Raw genomic sequence first — 23,906 nt, 5'->3', positions numbered from 1 at the left:
GTTAAAAAGAAAATTAATTTATTAATTATTTGTTTTTTTTTTTGTTCAGTGCATATTCGCCATGAATTCGAATAAATCAATCAAGAAAGAACGCAGTGAGGCAGTGACACACGACCAATAGAGCGCGCCAAAAATGTCCGTCGGAACGTTGACACCAAAATAAGCCACAAAACTTTGGGCCAAAATAAGCGTGTACTTATCTAATTTTATTACCTTTAATTTGAGGGAAACCTTGGTTTTGAAATGTTTTCGTTAGATTAATTTGTACATTATTTTCTAAATAGCCGCGACAAATGTATATTATAAATTTGTAACGCATTTTTATTATACTTTACTATTGAATTTTATTTACTTTACTACTAGGAATGTCGGGGACAAGCTACAAACTGGAAACTCCATAACCTTGCAAATAACTGCACTTTATAGGTTAAAAAAAGATCTATTAACATTACAGTCCATTCCTCCAAGCAGTCAGTTTCAAATTAAATAGTACTCGTTTATTACGTTTTCTATACAAATAAGACTTTCCCGCGTAATACCATTTAAATGCTGCAGCAACTCTTACGTACAGTGGACGATTTTATCAGCTAGAAACAATCGCATGTCAGTAAATATAAGGCAATTAAACATAAATTTCTTCCCGTAAAAGCAGTGCTAATATGCGGAAAGTGGGGCAATGAAATCGATAATTATTAAAGATTAAATCAAATTGTTTGATAAACTTGTTTCTGACAAGTTTTTTTTGCATATCTCGATTTACGTGAATGTACATTCGAAGCGTAATATTTGACAATTGTTACGTTCCAACGAATAGCTCATAATATTAAGTAGGCGCTAAAATTATTTCTTACATTGTTATATAAACATATAAATATACTTCTTTAATTAATGGATTTAGAAAAATGTAGTTAGGTATATTGGTGTTCTCTGATATTAATATTAGCTTTTAACAAAAACAAAATTTCATAGGTTAAAAAATATTCAGCAAACAGGTTGGAATTTTATTTAAAATATTACCTGTTTTATCCGTTAAATTCCATGATTTAATTTTTATTTTATTAAGACTTCTGCCTTTGGTAATAATTAAATCATAGTAGTTGATACACTTTATAAAGTTCTTTAACTAGAAAAAATATAAAAATCATATACCCTAAACATGTTCTGTGTTATTTTAGTGTGGCAATAACTTTTTTCTTTTATTAAATAGTTAACACTAAGAAAAGTCATATTAAAAATCAAAATGTCAAAACATCTAGACGACGATGGTTTTCAGATAGTTACATCCAAACGCGCCAGTAAAAATAAACAAACTAAAATTCCCCACAACCAAAAGCAATTTATTAAACACGAAAATAATATTAACATCGAAGCATCTTATTGGTGAGTATTGATTTGAAATCATTCTCCAAATGTTGGGTTATGTTTCAAACTTATTTTTGTTTTCAGTCGAATCTTGTCAGCCGTAGACGATATAAAGAGTTCTCATTACTTCAACGACGTCCTCAAGTCTGTGAGTAACGTATTAAAGGAACGAAATTTACTAGAAATTGTTTGTTTTGGTCTCGGACACATTGGAGAATGCAATATTTCGCGTTATCAATTGGCTTTTTTGTTATGTTTAAAACAATCTTTTAATCTTTGCGATGTCTTCGTTCACGATCCTATTTTTTATTCAGATGAATGTGAATTACTTAGACGTTTAGGGCTTACAGTTATAACCCAAAACAATGAAGGGTGTTATGTAATATCGCAGAAGCACACTACTCTTGTCTATTTACCTCATTGTCCTAAACAGTTAACAAACAACTTTCTATGGAGCAATTGGGGCGTTCAATTAGAAAATTGCATTCTCCTTTGTAATAGCTTCGCATCTTTACTACAAAATCAACCAAGTAGAATACTGAAAGAAGCTGTTCCTTATATCTATAAAATAACTTCTCACATTGATGAAATTGTTTTAAAAAATAACTTTCAATATAAAGACATATTTAATGACACTTCTATCCATTATATTTCTAAAGAAAAATTACCTGACATTGATTCTGAATTTTGGAATAAAACAGAACAACCTAAGTATGAAGACATTGAAGAATTTATAACATCGCAAATGGTTGAAAAATTGAGTATTTAAATTGTTTTAAGGGTTGAAAAATGGCATCTATAACAACTAAACCAGCTCTAGTTACCCTGAGACAACTACTATCGGAGCTCAGAAAACAGAGTTCATCTAAAAAATTAGCAGAAAATCAAACGGTTCAATATATTTTGAGGCAATACAGGAAATATCAAACAACAGACCAGCAGCTCTGTAAGGCTATTGATGAAATGCATTTTAGAGCTAAGACATACTGTGACTATCTTCATCATTCAAGGAGATACAAGGAAATTAACACAGAGTTTAAGGGAAAGGGTGAAAGAAGCGTTGAAGAGACAGCAAGAATGGTTGGTTTTAAACTACCACATGATCCAAAATAGAAAATAAATTACTAGCAATCCAGATGATGTAAATATATGTGTTTAGTGAAATAAAATTTGTTTTTCAATTTTTGTTAGATTCTAAGCAGTTGTAATTTGGTTGTAAAGATCTTTAAAAGTCCCGAGTTCAAATCACTGTAAACACAGTTGATTTATATACACCCATGACTTTTACCCAAATTCTAAAAAAACCTTGGTGCACAAATCCACCCTACCTGTGTGGTGGATTATCAGCATATGCATAAAGAAATTCAACAATATCCCAATACTATAACAGGTTGAAGACATTTATTATAGGTTATATTTCAGCTGTATTGGTTACAATATGATTCCAGAGTATTTATAAAAAACCATTGAACTAATAAATGTGAAATACAATTTCTTTAGATTATTTCCACTTTTCTCAAATCAGAGTATATTAAATTCAATGAGCCATAGATTATCTACATCAACATTATTACATATGAAGTTTTAAAAAACCTGAATGCAGGCTGCCAGATTTTTGGTCATTACAGTGAATTTTAAAATGGCATCATTTTTAAGTTGTAGCTAATAAATTCAATTCCATAATATCTTAATTCAAAGACATCAACAATTATTTTAATACAAGTATTAAGCTACTAGCGATTCGGAATATTGGTCTAGTGAGAAGAGCCACCAGAAACTCATTGCTCTTTTTAAATGAAATTATCAATGTTAGAATGTATATAACATTGTATGAACTAACACAAAATTCCACACATTTTGGTCAACTAATATTCTTGGATATAAGATTCATTTCATAAAAATACATTTAATTTTAGATTAAAACAGTTAATAATACTTTTTTATTATTTATTGATTCAAAATTAAAAAAAGAAGGGCCTTAAGACAGTATTACAGTATTTCAACCAATTATGTGCCATGTTACATATACAATTTTTATATCATAGGGAAAGGTTTCGACTCATGTGGAGTTCATTTTCGAATTGCCTTCTTGATGATTGTGGGGTCCATGTTGGGAAACACTTGTCTAAGATGTAAAATTAAGAAAAGGTAGGCCTAACATATATTTTGGAACATTATTGCATATGCGCACACTAAGATGCATGAAGGATTTGTTAACTTTTTGAAGTATATTTAATCCTGTTTTACATAAGAAGTTATCCAAAATAATATATAATGTAAGTATATAATTGTTTTGAAGTACATAGTATATTTAAGAAATACTTAAGATTTTTTTTTTGAGATTCAAGTGATGTAAATAATATTTCGGATTCAACATTATTGACATGAAAAATATAAAATAAAAGAACTTGGCCATAGTGTTCGATTTATTTACAATAAAAAATAAGGCTCATGATTTAAAGTTGAGTTACATTTTTGTGTTAGATTTCTTCATTCTTCTTCATATATTATTGTGTGTACTCTTTCTCTATGAGCTTGGCAATTGTCTGCAGTTGCATATTACTGGTACCTTCGTAGATTGTGCCTATTTTAGCGTCCCTAAAGAATTTTTCTTGCGGGAAATCTCTTGTGAAGCCAACTCCGCCCATGAAGTCGATGCATTTTGATGTTAAAGTTTGGGCGATTTCTAAACAGAGAAGTATTAAAAGTTTAAAAGAAGCAATTATTAATTTTAAGCTTAGTATGTTATAATTGCGGATAAGACTGTAGCTGTTTATCATATATATTATATATATCATCATGTAAGCCCAAAGACGCCCACTGCAGGGCTGACGCCTCCCCCAAAGATCTCCACGATGATTGGACTTACGCTGCCCTAATCCAACGACTTCCGGCGACCATTACAATGTCGTCGGTCTAGCTAGTGGGTAGTCTAAATGCAATTTTTTTAAATATGTACCATAATTGTACATATAGGTAAATCTTATCATTATCAGCCATAGGGCGTTCACTGATGGCTAAGGCCCTCTAATATAATTTAAAAAAATATAATCAGTTGGTTACCTGACGCAAAGTATTTAGCCATGGCGGCCTCTTTGACGAATGGTATCCCGTTTTCCTTGAGCCTTGCTGCGTTGTATGTAAGCAGGCGTGCTGCTTCGAGCTGCGTCTGCAGGTGCGCTATCTGGTAGCTTATACCCTGGAAAAAATATTATATAACACATAAGCATACTAGATTTGAATAGTGTAAATAGCAAGGGTGGCCAAACTGCGGCTCTTTAAAGATTATTTTTGGTTAAGATTGATTGTCGAATTATTTTAATATTTTAATTTATATAACCTATGTCAGCTCCTGGGAAATCAAAACAAATTACTGGTGTGAAATATGAAAATTAATATTTTTCCGCTATAAAATTAGCGAAATCCATACACCGATTATAAGTAAGCGACATTTTGAGTATTATTATTAGTTCTGTTATATACGTGTGCCATTTTATATAACTTTAATACACATATTTTGTACTTTTGTCATGTAATTTAGAAAAAATTGTTTGCGTGTTTTAAATGCGTATTAAATGGCGGCTCACGAAGCAATTTCAAATTTCGAACAATGACTCGAAATTCTCTGGTACATAGCATTATTTTAAAATACCAAAATCTACACGAAGAACAATGAAATCTATTACTTGCCGAAGGATTAATATCTATCAGTCAAGAGTGAATATCAGTTGACTAGACCGGGATTCTAAAGCAGCAGTGATAGGACCTTATTGGTGAAGTTTTTTTTATTAATTCTAATTTGTATCATTTTACAATATTTTTTTCGCTTTTACTAAGCGCAGACAGTCGGGAGAGGGTTGCCGCTATTTGATACGGATCTTTATTCTCCCAGCTGCGAGGGACGATAGCGTTTTATAATTTTTTACAATTTTTCTTACACAATTTTCTCTTATAGGTAAATATAGCTAAAATGTATACATATGAACAATAAATTTGTAAGTTTTACTGAATTATATATTAGTTGGTACATTATTTTATTTCAAGTCGCTGCCCAAACGCTACAGACCGTTAAATGCCTTGAGATTTAGGACAACGTGCCGGGCCAACTCATCAAAAGATTCTGCTGTAGATTTTTTCTTGAGAATGTCCGGTAAGTTGAACGATGGTATATTAAGGTTTTCACATAAGGTCACGTGGTTACGTCTTTTGGATTCGAATCGGGAGCAGTGTCGAAGTGATGAAAAGTCTGTACTGTGGAGTCGTCACATGGGCAAGTCTCATTATCGATTATTTTAAAACGGTGCAGGTACTGCTCTCAGTACCCGTGCCCGCTTAGTAGTTGTATGAGATGGAAAGATGTCTTGATTAGTTTTCGCAGTTTGTTTATGTCGGTGAATTTCGAAAGGAGTCCTATGATATGTCGACCCTGAACCGAGCTCTCATATCTAGCCTGCCAAATGCGGTTGTGTTCAGCGCGGATTGCGCTCTTCACGAATCTCATCGGTGAAGATTGACGTTAGTGTATTATAAGGAGGTCTCCATGACCCTGTCACGTGGGTCATTAGCCTCGAGTACCTTACCCCCCTCCTCTCTTGCTACACCGTTTAAGCTCAAGCTTTCAAATGGAAATGTCAACATTTCCTTAAATAGCTGCATCTTATTCTATAGCTAGTTGTGGAGAGTGACTACGTTACAGTTGACAGTTACCTGGAACGAGTAGATGTTCTTCCCGAACTGTTTCCTCTCCAGCGTGTAGGGTATGGTAGCATCCATGCAACCTTGGCAGAGCCCTATCATCTGTGCAGCTATTCCGATACGGCCTTCGTTTAGAAAACCAGCTGCATATTTGTACCTGAGTAGAGAAATTTACTTATATATAATATTTCATAAAAATTCATTTATGAAACAAATATGTGGCGAGATCTCGGTATTATCTCATCACAGTTTTTTTAAAACAACGAAACAAATTTTTGTTCTTTCGAATAGGTTTGATAGGGACTCATGAAAGGTTAATATTATTAATATTTAAATATCGCTCATCGACCTTAGGAAAGAGACAATCGGCTAATTTCGGCTTCGTAGAGCACTATCTCTGTCCCACACTACCTATGTGACGTTTTGCCAGTCGTTGTATTTATCGTCGGGTACAGTATGTATTTTGTATAACACACTACTACCAGGTTAGGAATGCTGATGGGCAAAGTGTATCCCTGACAAGAAAAGAGTGACTTATATCTTTTCGATCTTGGGTTATATATCACTATTTTAGAACTCAATTAGACGGAATAAAACGCGTGAAATTAAAATAATGGAATCAATTTGATCCGATTTTCAAAATCTATCCGTCTCTCTCTCTTTTACGTGAAAATTGCTTTATGAGCCCATCTCTTTCTATCTAACTCTGAACGAGTCGTAACATATCACGAAAATTGACTCTTAAGTACAAAGATATAGAGATATTATTGAAACACATACTAGCTAGAAAGTGATTATATCTTTTGCAAAGATATATATATGTTTCTCGTCTTTAGCTCGCTAGCTGCCTATCTAGTTCGGAATGTTAATTTGAGAAGAAACCTGACAAGACACTCGATAATTACTCTATAAAATGTTAATGTCAGCTTAAAATTAAGTGTAGGTTTTTTTTAAAGGCTCCCTTACTGGGGACATTTCGTATGCCTGTATCTGGTTTTGGACACGGCTTTATGTATTTAAAAATTCTTTTATTAATATACAATCAATCATACGTTATAAGATCTCTCTTCCATCATCATTTATACTACAATTACACCAATACCTCACTTTGCGTCGTGGTTACGTTCCAAAAAAACACGACCCAAATTGAAAAGCCGCAAAGTGAATTAAGATTTTCTATAGCAAACCATGTAAAGATCGAAGATAGGTTCCAGGGTTACAAAAATACAACTTTTTAAAAAGAAAATTGAACAAAGTAAACATTTAAATAACAAAAATAATATAACTCTGCCATTAAATAAATTGGAAAAATATATGCCTTGTTTGTAACCAGAAACAACACACACATATATATTTATATATATTAAACTCTTTTATAAAAAGCACAACACACTACTTAATTGAAACTGAACTCCAAAATGAAAATAAAACTGTATTAAAATTGAGTTGACTTTTAGTTAGACAGGAAATCCCCGATTTTGATGGCATGGCGCAATTGGAAACAAAAGTTTTGCCATCTTTTGGAAAAAAAAAGAAAATTTCAAAAAAAATTAAAGACTCGAACCCAAAACAACGCAACCCCGAAAATTTTACGACGCACAGTGAAATTTGTACTAGGGGAGAGTAGGGTAATGAGAGTCAGTGGGTAATGAGAATCACCCACACATCCACAAAACAGTACACGAGAGCGACTCGTAAATGAGGCCCTCTACCCTGCCCTGGCCCCCAGGCGTTGCCTCGAAAGTCTAGCACCAGTTGGCGCCCGCACTTCTGAGATATGGCTGTATTTTGTTTTTTCGCTCCGCTGATCTAATTTTTCGTCAATGTAAATTAAAAGGTAAGTGTCGAATAATTTGCAGTATACGATTAAGACATTCACACGTGCTTAGTTAGACATTTAAAATTGTGATGTGCAGTTCTTAGCGTGTTAATATGTTACAGTTTTATTTTCATTCATTTTTTTTCTAATTTGTGTAGAAGTGGGTAATGAGAGTCGGGTGACTCCCATTTCCCACGAATGATCATGTATCGAAAGAATCATAATCACCAGTTCCGAGCACATCAAAAGAATTTCATCCCATAGTACCGAGCACACCAAAACAGTCAGTGTCTTCGATTAACTCATCAGATCCTAGCACTTCAAGTCAAATTACATTGCATGATTTGATCAAGTTACCAGAGAAGACACGTATTATTAATACAAGACAATGCCGAAAAAAACAACATGCAACACTTTTAACTTCAACGCCATTGAAAGAAAACCTTGTAGAAAAAGAAAATAAGAAAGAAAAGAAAAAAAGAGAAACACAGAAAGAAAATAAGAAATGGAAAGGTAAAGGTCAGGGAAAAAAAGTAAAGTAGTGAAGAAGACTCCTGAAAAGGTAAAGCGTCAAATACTTCAAGAATCGAATGAAACCTCTGTATCTGATGTTGGTACTAACGATTTGTGCCAGCATGATGAGGATGATGACCTAAAAGATGTGGGAAACAAGTGCCCAGTATGCAACGATTTCGGCAGAAACAATGAGATATGGTTCAGATGTACCTCATGTGGTCTATGGGCTCACTCGGAATGCACTGGGTGGGACTCAGCTCAAGGTTATGTCTGTGATATGTGCTAGATTTTCATTGACTCTGATTGCCCCCAGGGTGACCACCATTACCCTCATATCGGTGCAATGGGAGTCAAATCTGTTTTTTTTTTAAACTTGAATAATTTTCAAAGTTGATTGCCAAAGTGATTGAAACTGATCTCAATTGATAGTATATTAGTTATATTATATTTAAAGGCGGTTGCAATAAATATTTTGTTTTATAATTAATTTTTATTTGATTTCTCGCTTAAGTGACCCCCATTACCCTGTTTTACCCTAATTAAGCAGTGTTGCAACTTCGAAAAAAACGGAAAACGAAACGACGCAAAGCGAGGTATTGATGTATATAACATTCCTTTCCAAACCATGTTACTTGTATTTTTGTAACGCGTCACCTGTTCAGAACCAAGAATAAGAAACACAATAGGGTTTGCCTTACATAAACCTAAGAGCTTGTGTGCAAACGGTAGCTGGAAGCCGTTGGATGCAGGTAGGCCAATATCAGTGAGCGTCTATCACCAGACATGATGATGATGATAGCTTAAAATAAAAAAAAAAACGTGTTAACTCACCCATGTCCATACTCTCCGAGAATATTCTCCTCAGGTATCCTGACGTTGTCAAAGTGTACCATGCAAGTTCCGGAGGCGCGGATTCCAAGCTTGTTTTCGGGCTTCGCCACACTCAATCCCGGGGTCTCGCGGTCGACTATGAAGCAAGTGATTCCCTTGTAGCCCTGGTACAAACCAAATTCAATATATATGAAACTAGTTTTTTAATAATTCAATTTTGTATTGTACCATGCTTATTTAATGTCGGCAAAGCAGTAGCTGTTTAACCTCGACACTTCATAGATGGCGCTGTTACTAATGGTGTTATAATGGCGTCCATTGCGATCGCCGGTCGGTAAAGCAGTTGGTATTTGCGATGTTAAAGTGATAATTTGAAATATTTCAGAATAAACTTTTTAAAGGAAATAAAAAAAAAACTTACAATTTAAATAATAAACTTTAAATGACGTTTCTCTGTTTTAAACAGCGCGTTATTGTTTATTTGATGCATATACCTACATAGTCGTGAGAAATTATATACACTCAACTCTTTTTACATGATGCTAACGCGGTTCACGAATAACAATAATTAAACTTTTTTATGCGAATTTTTTGTTCAGGGTTGTCTATTTTATTATTCTAATTTTCACAGACATCTACATAGCAACAAAACACAAATATTACTTGTTATCATACAGTTAAGTGAGTAGCGAAGTAGCAAAATTTATTTTAATTTATGTTGTTTTGTAGTAAGAAATCATTGATTTCGTTTTAAAAATATTTACACGATTTGATTTATTTGATTTCATATGTAATATTCATTTAACTATTACTTCTTTTGTAAGGTTTTTTTTTGGAAATTATTTGGAGTTTTCTCGTCTTACACGATTTTTTGAAGTTGTGGACCATGTCCCCAAAGTGATTATTAATGTAGGATTATCTTGAAAAAGCAGTGGTGCAGGCATCGTTCATGAAAGCGTAAGTTAGTGTCGCGGGGACACCGTTCAACGAATGTGGTATGGCGCGCGTTGCAATAATGTTATTCTGTTAAGAAATCGGTAAAAACTCGTAGTGGCAACATTACATCATCGTCAGCGGCGCTTCGAAAATGGGGAATTCCACAAAAAATTTTATTCTAAATTTACGTCGATATAAATGGGGATAAAAAAGGTTAAAGCTTGACTCTAAAAACACACTTTTACTTAGGGGATTTTGTGTTGTTACTACAGACCTAACGGCCCTAGGAAGAATCTTACAAACTAATAGTGTAGTGTCAATAGGTATATTCGTATAATAGTAATAAAAATATTATTTTCGAATAAATACCCCATTACCAATGCTATGAGTAAATAAAAAGAATAAAACCTTAAAAATAAAATTTTATTACTCAAGTAAATTGCAAGGTCGTTTACGTATTTAAACCTACGCTGTTTATCTCAATTATTCAAATGACGCAATAAAATCGTATTACAAACAAATTACGATAAACAAGTTGTTTATTTTCTATTAATAGCGTTATGTATTGGACACTTAATTTTATTAGATATATTAGTTTAAGGAATTGACGTATATATATTTATTAAACATGATAAATTGTTATCATGTTTAATAAATATATACCCGGCGATAAATATTGCACATCGACCTTTGAAAAGAAACAATTGGCTAATTTCGGCTTCGTAGAGCGTTATCTCTGTCGCACGAAATACAACGACTGACAAAACGGCACATGGGTAGTGTGGGACAGAAATAGTGTTCTACGAAGCCGAAATTAGCCGATTGTCTTTGGTCGATGTGCAATATTTATCGCCGTGTATTGTGACGTATTTATATAGCAAACCAATAAGCCAATGACTGTATCACACAATGGGGTTTCAGAGATTAGTCCAGGGGTCAATCATGGTAATTTCTTAAATTTGACTGAAAAATGTTTCTGACATCATAAACGATGACTGAAAAAATTTCCTGCTCATAATATTAAGTTTGATATAACACAGTTTGCATGAAAGTTATAAAATGTGAATCTATTACTGTCTTATAAGAGAAAAGGTTTTTGTATTTAATATTTTGAATTAAATAATGGTATTGTTTGAAAAACATATAAAAGCACAGGAGATATCTACCTCGTTTTAAATTTTGGTATACGACAGGCACAAATTTTTATTTAATTTTTTTTTCGTCATAAATAATAAATTGTAAAACACATGAAGTGTGCACCTGTTAGTATTCGAACCCAGAATGGAATAACACTGTCTTTAACCACTATTTATTAAAAGTTAATAAAAAAATAATAGTGTGTTTGGAGAATTTTCAAGATCCAAGCACTTACCTTGCTAGGATCAGCGTTGGCCATGACGAGGAACACTCCGGCGACGTCCGAGTTGGATATCCACATCTTGGAGCCGTTGATCACGTAGTGGTTGCCGTCCTTCTTGGCTACTGTCTTCAGTGCGAAAGCGTCAGAACCGGAAGTGGGTTCCGTAAGACAAAAACTTCCCGCCTGTAAACAATCGATACCATGAAATTCATGCTCGATTCTAATGCCTATTTATACTTTAAATTGAAACATTATAATTTTATTAAAATTGTAACTAGGCTATATTTTTTTAAATACCGTCATTAACCCTTTTCTTGATAATGTATCTGTAGAGATACATCAGAATTAAAAAAAAAACTGTGGCATCAATTTTGAACGCAAAGTAATCATTTGTATGTGAATGTTTAGGTAATTTCTTAATTTTCGAACGCTTGTTCAGTTTTGCTGTTGGCATCCTTGGGTCTTAAAAGTAAAGTGGTATGAATATTAATGTTATATTAAAAAAAATCTGCCAAGTTAAGGGTTAAGGCACGTGAAAGGTTCTTATGAAGAATAAAATTAATATGAAAATAGTCAAAAACAACAATTTTTTTACATCATACAAATATAGTGGTAAAAGAAAAATGTTGACTTGGGAATAAATTAAAAAAAATACTAATCGTAGTTTGTAATTCATCAAAATCATGTCAACCTTAAGACGTTCACAGCTGGACATAGGCCTCCACCTTAACAAGTTCGTCTATCCATCTTATGGGTGAACATCCTAGCTTAATATAATAAAATTAAGATTTTTAAAAGTTCTATAATAACATTATAGTTATATAAGCAAATTAAATTTATTTCTGAATTATTAATCAGTTGTTAGAATAATTATAATTATATTCCAGATTATAATTACAAGTTAATTTTATACAGTTTGTATTTCCGTGGGTTTATAATTAGAATAAAAAAAAACTAACAAAGGACCATGTATGTCTTAATAATACATATTACTAAAGAATAATTAAAATATTTATCTACGTTCAATGTTAAAATGAGAGTTCTTTATTATAAACTAAACAAGAATGTATGTTATTTTAACCTCAAAAAGTATATAGTTAAAATTTGTTAACATACAAGTTGGTGAAGCTCTTTTTCTATTAAGTTTTTAGCAGCTTATTAACCGCAGTGTAAGGTTTTGTCGCTAAATTAATACTGGTATCTACCTAGACTGCCGCCCCCCACCCCTTTTTTTGGATAGGAAACATCAAGATACAATAAATTTGACTTGAGCAAAATAAGTAAGAAAAGGACTAATATTTAGCCACCTCCGCACATGCAGCTGTAGTCGTGCAACAAAGTGCACCGCCCGCCAGCCGTTCTCTCTGTCCAAATACAGAGTCTATTGGCACTAATCGGTGTAACATAACTCCTTAAGATGCCCCGTGGAGGGGTGAAACACGTGTTGAGTAATTTGGCTGTGGCGGTTGTGTGATTCGCATTGTTTACCGCATACGCATTTATCAGCGGGCTGGCGGGCGGTTCACTTTGTTGCACGACTACCACTGCATGTGCGGAAGTGGCTAAATATTGGTCCTTTTCTTACTTAGGATGTACTTCCGCAAGGTAACGCCTGATTCCATTAAATATTAAGCAAAATATTCCAGACTTCATAAAGGCTGTTGATTGGCCTTCGACAAGTTCGAACTTAAACATTTTGGACTATATATTGTGGTCTGTGCTAGAAGTCATGGCCCGCTCTAAGCGTCACACAAAAATTGAGTCGCTCAAGAAATCTTTGAAGGAAGCAGTGACCAAGTTTCCAATGGAAACCGTTTGTAAATCCATCGATGAATGGCCCGACCGTTTAAAAGCGTGCCTTAAAGCTGAGGGTGGTCACTTTGAATAACTAGTTTAGTACGTTATATATCGCATATCTTTTAGACTCAACACATATAAAACTTTAAAATAAAATTATTTTTTACAAATTATCGGATATTTTCTTTGTAACAGAACTTATGGTAAGACTAGATATAAACCTAAAATCATTTGTTATTAAAAGTGTTATTTTATCACAGTGTTATCAAAAAGCAATAAAATAAATTTGATCGGAGATCACTTAGAAAAATCTCGTCACTTTTTAAATATTTAGTTTTTATGTGTAAATAGGTTTTATATAAATTTAAATATATACGCAATGTTACATAAATACTACTATGTCTGAAGACGAAGTACTGACTAAATGTGTTGCCGGTGATAACATACAGATTTGAGCCTGGTTGAAAGGACCATTCAACCTTACAACCAGGCTCCAGGTCGATGAAACTCCTATCATCACCCTCTCCATTGCTCTCTGGGAGACCCTGAGCCTTTTTAAGAAAAGAGTGAGCAATAAAATAATATTTGTGATATCTGAAGCGCTGACATTACATTATTAAAAGCGATCTAAGACAGTTTACTACTTTCAATAATTATACACAATTAATTTTAATACTTGGGTTATATATAATATATTTCTAGATGAACAACTTTGAGAACATCAGTATGCGACGATAGTATAGACACCGAGGCCTTCGCAGGTTTGAATATAAATAAGGCTTCACGAATGAACCGCTTCCTAGTTGCCAATGGCCGTTTTAATTGGAAATAAAATAATAAATTGAACCTTAAACATTTTTAATTATTATTTACATTTAAGAACATTAATATCATTATATGAATGTAATGTAATGATATTATCCGGTGTAAATTATTTAAATCTTACAAAATGCAATGATAAATAATACACAATAGTATAATATATTAGTAATACTGAGTATCGGCAAAAGAAAGATGGTCGAAAAAAACACTTACGTATTCCGTACACAGTTTCGTCAAGTACTTCTTCTTTTGTTCCTCAGTGCCCAGTTTCATGAAGAGAGAGTTGACGAGGGTGTTATGGATGTCCACGTACGCTGCCACCGCCGGGTCCACCCTGGACAGTTCCTCAACCACCAACATCATGGTGAGGAAGCCGCAGCCCGATCCACTGTATTCAACTGGCGTTTCTATACCCATTAGCTGTAAAATCATCATCATTATCTCAGCTGATTGACACCCTCTGCAAGGGATAGGCCTCCCCCAAAGATCGACTTCTCGCGAACTTAACCATGTCGTCCAACCACCCAGTGAGGGGTTTAAGCCGTGTCTACTCGTGGTCGACACTTGGGATCCTTTCGACCTAACTTCAGATAAGGAATTCCATGAGCTACATCAATGATCTAGGTTTTTCTACGGATCTCTTTATTTTCGATTCAATTTCACAAACTTCCGAGCATAGTTCCGAAACCGAAACGAATAATACTAAACTATTTGCGTTTAAAAATAGTGAATTTGTCGTTGTCGCATAAGCAACGCCTTTAGACCAATAAGATGATAGTAAATTAGAAAGCCGTATTCACATTTTTAAGGTCTACGGAAGACGCTGGGTGTCCGGCCCCGAGTGATCCTATTAGAAATCTATGGTGGAGCCAAACCATGACAAAAACTCTTCAGAAAGTACGGATGTATCCTTTGTTACTTTTTATACTCAACTACCCTCAAAAGTAAGAAGTCGACCTTTGGAAAGAGACAATCGGCTAATTTCGGCTTCGTAGAGCACTATCTCTGTCCCACACTACCTATGTGACGATTTGTCAGTCGTATTTCGTGCGACAGAGATAACGCTCCACGAAACCGAAATTAGACGATTGCCTCTTTCCAAAGTTCGAAGTGCAATATTCATCGCTGGGTACTGTACAGAAATACCCTAGAATGAAAGTAGCTTGAATATTTTCTTAATTTTTACACACTTTTGTCAATAATTAATTTCATTTGTATAAGGAAAACGCTGGTCGCTGGCTTCTTTGGAATAGTCCTATTGGAAATCTATGGGGGAAGCCTATGTTGTACTGAACATTGTGGCCGTAGACGAAATTATAAATATTATTATAAGTTCTAATATAGACAGTCAGCTTAGTTAGAGAAATGTGAATATAAAAAATATTTCCGTACCCCATTTTCAAATAACAGCTGTCTAATTCCATCGTCGATTTTATGTTCATCCTCCATCTTTTTCACAAGAGGTCCTATTTGTTCCGTGGCTAATTTTCTTACTGAAAGAGCAAAGATGAGAAATGTGTTATTACGTATCGATAGACAAATGGTGGACAAAATTCAATAATAAAAATCCATAATATCTTTATTCAAGTAGGCATATGATTTTGAAACATTGAACATTCTAACATTATAAGTAGTAAGTTACCACCGACTCGGAACACAGGTAACTTAAGAGTCGGCTGGTAACTCGACAGTTTACACTTAAATAAAATTTAACAATTTTTTCACGTGTACATTATTATATCAATCATGTCAACGAGTCATCGGAACAAGTTCCACGCATTTCTATTGAGTAAAAACTTAAATGCTATGATATATATGACCTTGTCTCGGGGACGGTGTCCCATAAATCAACGTCAAGCATACAGTGGCTTACTGCAGAGAAATATAAAAAGAAAGTGAATTTTATGAACTTTGTGATGGCATTTTTATTATTCTCACGGTAATTTATTTTTTTTACTTTCATTTGCGACAGACAAAACTTCATACAGTACACGGCGATAAATATTGCACATCGACCTTTGGAAAGAGACAACCGTCTAATTTCGGCTTCGTAGAGGACACGACGTACGAAGGATAAAACGTATATACGTAGTGTGGGACAGAGATAATGCTACATAGTTCACGGACCCCTCCGTTCCGTGAACTCGTTTCCGATGAAGCTGTAAAAGCCGCAAGGCTAACAGCAAGAACTTCGCATAAGACAATAGACAATAGATAATGCTGTATAAAGCCGAAATTTGCCATTTATCTCTTTCCAATGGTCTATGTACTGAATATTGTGATGTCATTTTTATTATATTCACTATTAAAACTACTTTCATTTGTGACAGTCAAAAATTCAGACGTTAATGTCCTGTATTGTTTTAATTTCTTTATATTTGGTTAACGACCAACTGTCAAACATATTAATTCCAGCCACTACACCGCTGGTATCAAGTGAGAAAAAAAAATAAAAAAGTAAAATATTGTCTGTCTCGTGGCAATCTTTGATATACGACGGACGGGCTCAACGAACGACTTGGAAACCGGTTACCAGTTGCCAACAGGCTTGCGGTCGAATTAAAAATACTTAGAATCGAAACGCCAACTTGATAGTTTTACAATTTAACTTGCAAACTGGACTACGATATGATTTACTTATCACGATTAGTGCTTTAAATTTCTTAACAACGACTGAAAATTGATGCGAAAACTATAAAAAGATATTATATAACTCAGTGTAAAAAAAAGCACAAGTTTTACACATATCTTCAAACACCGTGTATAAAAGTGATCATTCGGAAATATATCATATTTTTTTTATTGAAATGGACAGGAATATAATTTCTCGCGGTAAAGGTAAAGGTAAGTCTGTATGGACAGACAGTAAACAAAAAAATTATTATATGTAACAATCTAAATTTTAAAAACGCTTTTCCTTAGTATATTATCATTATTTATTATTTGTTTCTTCATTGATTTTTAGATAGGATGTACCATATAAAGAGATATCTTTTCTGATTTTAAAATTAATCGTTGCTTCTAAAAAAAAAACAAAGTATGGGGGAACTGGAAAGTAATGTCATTTCTGTCTACATATTTTACAGAAAAACTAATTGATTCGTAACCGCTCTTTGGATGGAACAAGGTATTCAAATTCAAACTGAAAATATCATTATTCAAGTCATTCACGCAAGTTTTTGAATTGCCAATTATTTTATCATTATAAACAGTAAGCTTCCACCGACTCGGAAAGCTGTTCTGTTGAGAGGAGTCGACCAGAAAGTTTTTCATGTGTACATTATATTAGGGAGACTGGAAAGCAATGTCATTTCTGTCATCATATTTTACATAAAAACTGATTGATTTTTACCGCTCCGATATTGAAAATTTGTATACTAGATGGTAAAAGGTTATTGATAACAAAGGTATATATTGTTGATTAGAAATAAAATCATGTTAAAAATGTTGTCGTGTGTTCAAATTCAAACTGAAAATATCATTATTCAAGTCATTCACGCAAGTTTTTGAATTGCCAATTATTTTATCATTATAAACAGTAAGCTTCCACCGACTCGGAAAGCTGTTCTGTTGAGAGGAGTCGACCAGAAAGTTTTTCATGTGTACATTATATTAGGGAGACTGGAAAACAATGTCATTTCTGTCATCATATTTTACATAAAAACTGATTGATTTTTACCGCTCCGATATTGAAAATTTGTATATTAGATGGCAAAAGGTTATTGATAAAGGTGAATATATTATTGTGTAAAAATGTAGTCATGTGAATTTAACTTAAGAAAGCTACATTACTTTGCGGTCCCCCTAATATATTGTCAAGTTTCTTTCCATTATTTTATAATTTCATTATTCTCTAGGAGGAAAAATTTATGATAAATCAATACAATGACATATGACACTCCTAAAAACTACAATAAACAAATGTTTCTTTATACATATATCTAATAATCTGAGATTAAGACAGATAAAAAATGACAGTGAAAATAAAAATAATATTTATAACTATATACAGGGGGTGAACAAGAGGTGCCAACAAATAAATTAATCACATTGTACACAGCGCTAAAATGCGATAAAATATATTAAATAAATATATTTGACTAAAGATCACGACGGCATACAGAACTCCGAACCAACTAGCAACGGTTGATAAAAAGTATTGCGTAAGAGTCTTTATAATTTGACATATCATATATGTACTGATAAGGAATTTACAATTTGATAACGTTCAGCCTTTATATCTCCGGTTGTTTATACAGTGTGTCCCATAAATCAACGTCATTTGTCCAGAAGTTCATGACTTAAAAGCAGATGATATGACCCTCGATGGTCTTCAGTACTTTGAGGCAAATGGATCACCTGCAAAGGTCCTTAGCGAAATAAGAGCCTTCTATCCTCTGAATTCTTCGCTGTCATCTACTAATAAATAGCAGCAACTACCATTATCGTCATTTCAGCCGTAGGTAACCAGTTCATCTTTAGTAAATTTAATTTTAAAATGTCAAGTTAGTTCATCAAGTTTATTATTAACAATTTAAGCCATAGAACGTCATATACTTCCTCCATAGAATTCCAATAAAATGGATTCGAAGCGACCTGCATCTAGAGTCTTCAAAACCTCAAAGTCTTCCGTCTAGTAGGTAGGTCCGTGGTCTCCCTTGCAGAACCATAAACTCCCAATGGCCACCTACCGCATGAATTTGCTTATGTTTAACTTTCGTTCGTCTACAGATCACATTCCTCATTTTATCTTGTAGAACACACTGCCAGGCGTTCATAGTTCACATCAGGTACTTGAAACTTTTACAACCGTCTGGTCAATTTGGTGTGGAATTCTCCTGTCTGAAGGAAGGTGAGGAGGCGGCTCGACTTTCCGCCGCAGCTGCCAAGAACGAGGCCCCAAAGATTAAAAGAAGATCAGAATATTAGAAGAGATCCTAGATCTAGTTTCATTTGTAAAGTGACAGCTAAGGCTGGATACGTTTGACAAGTGGAATAGGAGGTATGTGTAAGGCGAGACGACTTTGACAACGAGGAAGAACTTCCCGGCCACTGTGTACAGAGGAGCTGGATACGGTTCTGGCCAAGTGTTCACGGATCGCAAGGGATTCGCAGAGCACCTATATGGGTTTTTACTCAGGGAAAGTGCCTTGCTTCTGTGACCTAGCGGTAGATCAGAACGTGATGCGGGTAATAACGAGCTGTCCCGTATTCGCAATAAAGAGATGGGAGTGAGAGGTGGAGCTGGGCGAAAGTGTGGAAAGTAACACCATCGCCTCCCTAATGGAAAGTAAATAACGCAATCACAAACTCCTTAAATACCGTAAAAGAAATATAGAGAAGATAATAAATAAAAATAAGGACTACGATTAAGATAAAAGGTTAGGAGAATAAATAGAAATAAGGATAGGAATTTGAAATTGTGACTACCAAAGAATGTGGCGAATGAAAGTAAGAAAACGAAATAAAATGTGATAAATGAGAGATGATTTAGTAAAAGAAATTGTGAAGGACGAGAGAGGGGAGTGCAAATAAAATCGTAACGAAAAAATCTTTGTAAAATAATGGCCTCAAAAAATTGGGAAATTAAAATTGAAACTCGCGGAATCTGTAAATGTTAATTTTGTAATCTGTAAATTTGGACAGCAGAGGGAGTCATACAAAAAAGCACTGATATTGTAAAACAAAATGTTTCGTAGTATCCAGTTCCTCAGTAGAGTTGGATTCTAGAATTCATATCTTTCTCGAAGATGCAGCATCTATAGTAGAGTATTAAACTAACTACCATTAATATGTTAATTCAAATTATCTTTTACAATTCAATGACAGTTGCGTTATCTTTCTCGAGATATAAACACTTTCGTTGACAGTATGCATTATAAGCTTTTATCGTTTTTATTGATATGTAATCGGTTATCTCAAATGTATAATAACAATCTTGTTATTACACATTACAAACCCCCTGTATCTTTGTAATGACCTTTAATGAATGTCAAGTTTTGTATGAGGTCATTCAAAATAAAAAAAATACTTAGCAAAAAATGTTGTTTATTTAGTTTGTAATAAATGATATAAAAATTAATGTATGCCTATTAATTTAATCAAACATCCTTTAATATTTGAAATAAAGGATTAACGTTTTTTCATGATTTATTATTCAATTATCTGACCCGGCGAACTTCATTTCGCCTAACAGTCATTTAATTCGTAGATTTCATATGCATACATACATAAATATATATATATATATATACATATATATATATATATATATATATATATATATATATATATATATATATATATATATATAATGTGTGTGTGTGAGCGATTAGTTTTAGCAACAACATTAAATTAAAAATGTATCTGGTAAATTTTGACAAATGACTGTTGTTATTAAAAAAGGAACTTGTTAAGCAGTTGTATTAGTTAGTTTTTAATGCAAATTCGTTTGAGCATCCCACGTACATTATTAAACGTATTACTTTTAATCCACTTATATAATATATATATATATATATATATATATATATATATATATATATATATTCATTGTAGGGGGGCTTTCACCCACGGAGGAGTTCATGTAGATAAAAGAAACAAATAGTAAAAGTTAGTAAAACAAGAAATTAATGTCATATATATATATATATATATATGACATTTACCATTCAACAAGTATATAATAAGTATAAGTATCTTATTGTTAGGGATTTAATTATTGAACAACGACTATATTTCGGAGCATAAATAATAAATTTAGTAAGCGTACGGAAGTCTTATCATTGTTTGTTGAAATATCATTACGAATATAGCAAATGGTTTCATATTAACGCCCGAATTCATATCTCCGTATCATGTTTATACACTAACAAACAATTCAAACATTAATGATAAAAAGCCTTACTTGTTTCTTTCATGGCCAATTCGTCTTCTGTTAGCATGGTCAAAGGACGCGGCGGTGCGTCGGAGTAACTTCTCTGTGGCTTCATGACAACGGCGATCGGTGTCCGCCATTGCTCCAAGGTCTAAATGGCGGGAAAATAAAATATTAAAAATCAATATAAAATATATACATTAGATAAAAGAGTTCGTGGCTGTCACACTTGTAGCTACATACAATCGACTGATTGCTACTCGAGGGTTAGGTTAGGTTAGGTTAGGTTAGGTTCTGACCTTGGAATCACGGGAGTTTAGGGTGGAGGCCCTAAACTCCCACTAGCTTCGGCAACTCTGAGGCGGACGATGGTTCGACGTGCCCTCGAACCATCGTGATAGCATCACGAGGGTTTCGGGGGTAGCGTATACACGCATACCCCGGGACAGGCCATCGAAAATAGCACGGCGCGAGGGAAGAGCGCGTGGCGATCCCTGACCGGGAGATACCGCGGCCCCCCTATAGCGTAGGGGGCGATCACGGGGGGGGGGGGGTTAGTGGGTAGGAATCCCGCATCCCCCTGTCCCCCCCCCAGAGGCGGGGCATCTTGAACATTGGAAGATTTCCCCCACCGAAACCAAAAAAAAAGGTTAGGTTCTGATTTTAACCTTTAGACCAGGTTCACTAGAATAGGGCAAAGGTATACCTTGCCAGTCGTAAAAGGCGACTAAAAGGCTAACATAGTAACGACATTATATCTTTCATACCCTGTGATTCCCTATTGATGAGTCTCTGTGATAATTCCGGCAAAACTACGACGTCACGGTCTGGTATAAAACCTATATATTTTTTCTACATAATTTCACAGTTAGAATCCTATCTGATCGACCCCCATATGCTAATAGTTGTGGCAATCTTTTGGAGGGATAGAAGATACTCTGCCCTATGGGGGAAGGACAGTGTTACTGAACTGATTGAACTCGTAGCTGCCCGTCAGTACTTTGCCAAGAAATATTCCGGAACCTGTGCCTCCCCCAACAATCCCACTAAACCGCAGCAACATCTTCTCCAGCTTCCTTCTGGGATATTCCTTGGCAAAGTACTGAAAGGTAATTGTGAGTTCCATAGGAGAATCGGCAGCCCCTCTAAAGTACCGAAGAAGACCAATGAAGGGGCTTTTACTGGGTAAAAATTCCACATAACCCTGTTTTCCCCCCGGAGGGCAGGGTATCTTGTGTCCATACTGAAGATTTTCCTCCCAACACAAAAAAAAAGTTATGTCCCGACCGACAACACCCTCAAAGCGAAGAGAGAACAATCTTCTTGTTAACAGACATAGTACTTGAAGTAACGCCTAAGGTAGAACAGGACGTTGAAAACCTTGCCACAACGATCCAGTCATATGCCGCGCTACTGTGGCAACCCTTTATGGAATTATTCCCGCAAGTGTATAAATATCCATATAATTCTGTCAACACAGGCATTACGTAAAAGTCTGCGGTTTGTTTCACAAAACAGTATTAAATTTCAGGTAGAATATTAAACCTCTTTACTTCTAAAAGTTAAAGAAACGAACAGATAAGCAGAGACAATTGTAAAGATATTTAAAGATGCGTTTACACATGTTTATTTTTTTAAAAATGATCGAAAGTAATTGTTTCTTATATGATCCAAAAACTCATCGTTAATGCGCTGTCTGTTTACTTTTCAGTCATTATTTACAAGTTTTGGTAAAGAGAATTTAATTTTACACCAGCCAAATAGGTTAAATTTGTTTTCCAAATATAATTCTACCGCCTCATTTTATGATTATACAGAGTGATTTAAAATAGTTATAAAAGTTTTAAAGAGATGAATGTTTATCTTTTTTACTGTCAATTAATGTATGGTACAGAACTAATAAATAACGTAATTATAATACATTAAGAAAAAACGTTTTCAAAATTAGAGTTAATGCATGTTAAAATTAAAAACTGTTTACTATCTGTCTGTCTTCTTTTACTGGCAGAATTTATAACCTTGTCGCATTCAAATAGAAAAATAAATTGATGTAACGTATTTCAGAGTGATCACTTCAAAAGGGCAAATGTATTTTATTGTGTATTTGTACGCGTTTTAAATATTACTAGCTATGTCTAAATACTTTAATAATATTTAACGACGTTGAATTCGTAATAAATCATCTTTATCTAATATAAATATTTACATTTTATTGTGTATACAGCCGTATTTATTTTTGACATCCTGAGGTAACAAAATTCCATATGTACTGGATTCTCAACTTATCATTTTAAGCTCAAGGTTTTACAACACGTTTTAAACAAATAATGACAATCTAGTGATTGTACAAATTAGTATCTGACACGTAAAAATGATAAAAACTACTTTCCTTAAATGTTTTTAGTTATTAATCTTCTTTTAATTTTGCTCTGGGAACATAAAACAAGTTATTCAATGGTTCTGGTTCTTGCACTCTGAATTAATGATGATTTTAAACTAAACTAAATTCGCATCCGTATCAATAGGCTATAAAAGCAGATAAAAAAAAACTAAGAATTGTATATCACTTGAAGTAAATGAACACGTATTAGTTATATGTAATATGACACGATTGAAATAACTTTAAATAAAAACTAACGAACCTTGTGACAAAATCGGCGCAGAGGAAACATTTTTATCTCTATTTGGAATAACGCGCGAAATGGCCGCGAAACGCGCGTCTACGCAGTACAAACCCAAATCTGAACTGATGTAACATGGACTCGCTTGGAAGTTTGTTTTCAATGGCGACGCATTCATTTCTAGATAACACATATAGTTAAAACATTGAATAGTGTAATGAATAATAGGTATTACTAATAAAATGAAATAAAAATGGTAATGTAATTACC

At 33.9% G+C, this 23,906-nt stretch overlaps 2 protein-coding genes across 4 annotated transcripts; one reads left to right on the top strand and one right to left on the bottom strand.

The window, feature by feature from the left end:
• Positions 1 to 1,240: 1,240 nt before the first annotated feature.
• On the top strand, positions 1,241 to 2,525 carry LOC137933847 (protein FMC1 homolog). 3 transcript variants are annotated; one of them, XM_068777919.1, is made up of 3 exons: positions 1,356 to 1,380; positions 1,447 to 1,510; positions 2,143 to 2,525. In XM_068777919.1, exon 3 carries the CDS (start codon positions 2,152 to 2,154, stop codon positions 2,473 to 2,475), a length of 324 nt encoding a protein of 107 aa, XP_068634020.1. In that variant the 5' UTR covers positions 1,356 to 1,380; positions 1,447 to 1,510; positions 2,143 to 2,151; the 3' UTR covers positions 2,476 to 2,525. The 3 variants fall into 3 exon arrangements, with proteins under 3 accessions (XP_068634019.1, XP_068634021.1, XP_068634020.1); XM_068777918.1 differs by lacking the exon at positions 2,143 to 2,525 and having other exon boundaries at positions 1,241 to 1,380; positions 1,447 to 2,135; XM_068777920.1 differs by lacking the exon at positions 1,447 to 1,510 and having other exon boundaries at positions 1,293 to 1,380.
• Positions 2,526 to 3,779: 1,254 nt separating this feature from the next.
• LOC137933746 (short/branched chain specific acyl-CoA dehydrogenase, mitochondrial) lies at positions 3,780 to 23,759 on the bottom strand. The gene is made up of 9 exons (XM_068777776.1): positions 23,658 to 23,759; positions 21,046 to 21,166; positions 15,531 to 15,631; positions 14,352 to 14,558; positions 11,532 to 11,702; positions 9,224 to 9,387; positions 6,070 to 6,214; positions 4,426 to 4,561; positions 3,780 to 4,048 (listed from the first exon to the last, which is right to left on the bottom strand). Exons 1-9 carry the CDS (start codon positions 23,685 to 23,687, stop codon positions 3,870 to 3,872), a joined length of 1,254 nt encoding a protein of 417 aa, XP_068633877.1. The 5' UTR covers positions 23,688 to 23,759; the 3' UTR covers positions 3,780 to 3,869.
• Positions 23,760 to 23,906: the final 147 nt, after the last annotated feature.

Source organism: Battus philenor, unplaced genomic scaffold, assembly GCF_028537555.1.
Source record: "Battus philenor isolate CCGP_79_NKW_IND1 unplaced genomic scaffold, ilBatPhil1.0.hap1 SCAF_14, whole genome shotgun sequence".
In the NCBI taxonomy this organism is placed as follows: Eukaryota; Metazoa; Arthropoda; class Insecta; order Lepidoptera; family Papilionidae; genus Battus; species Battus philenor.
This window is presented reverse-complemented; position numbering and strand designations above follow the sequence as displayed.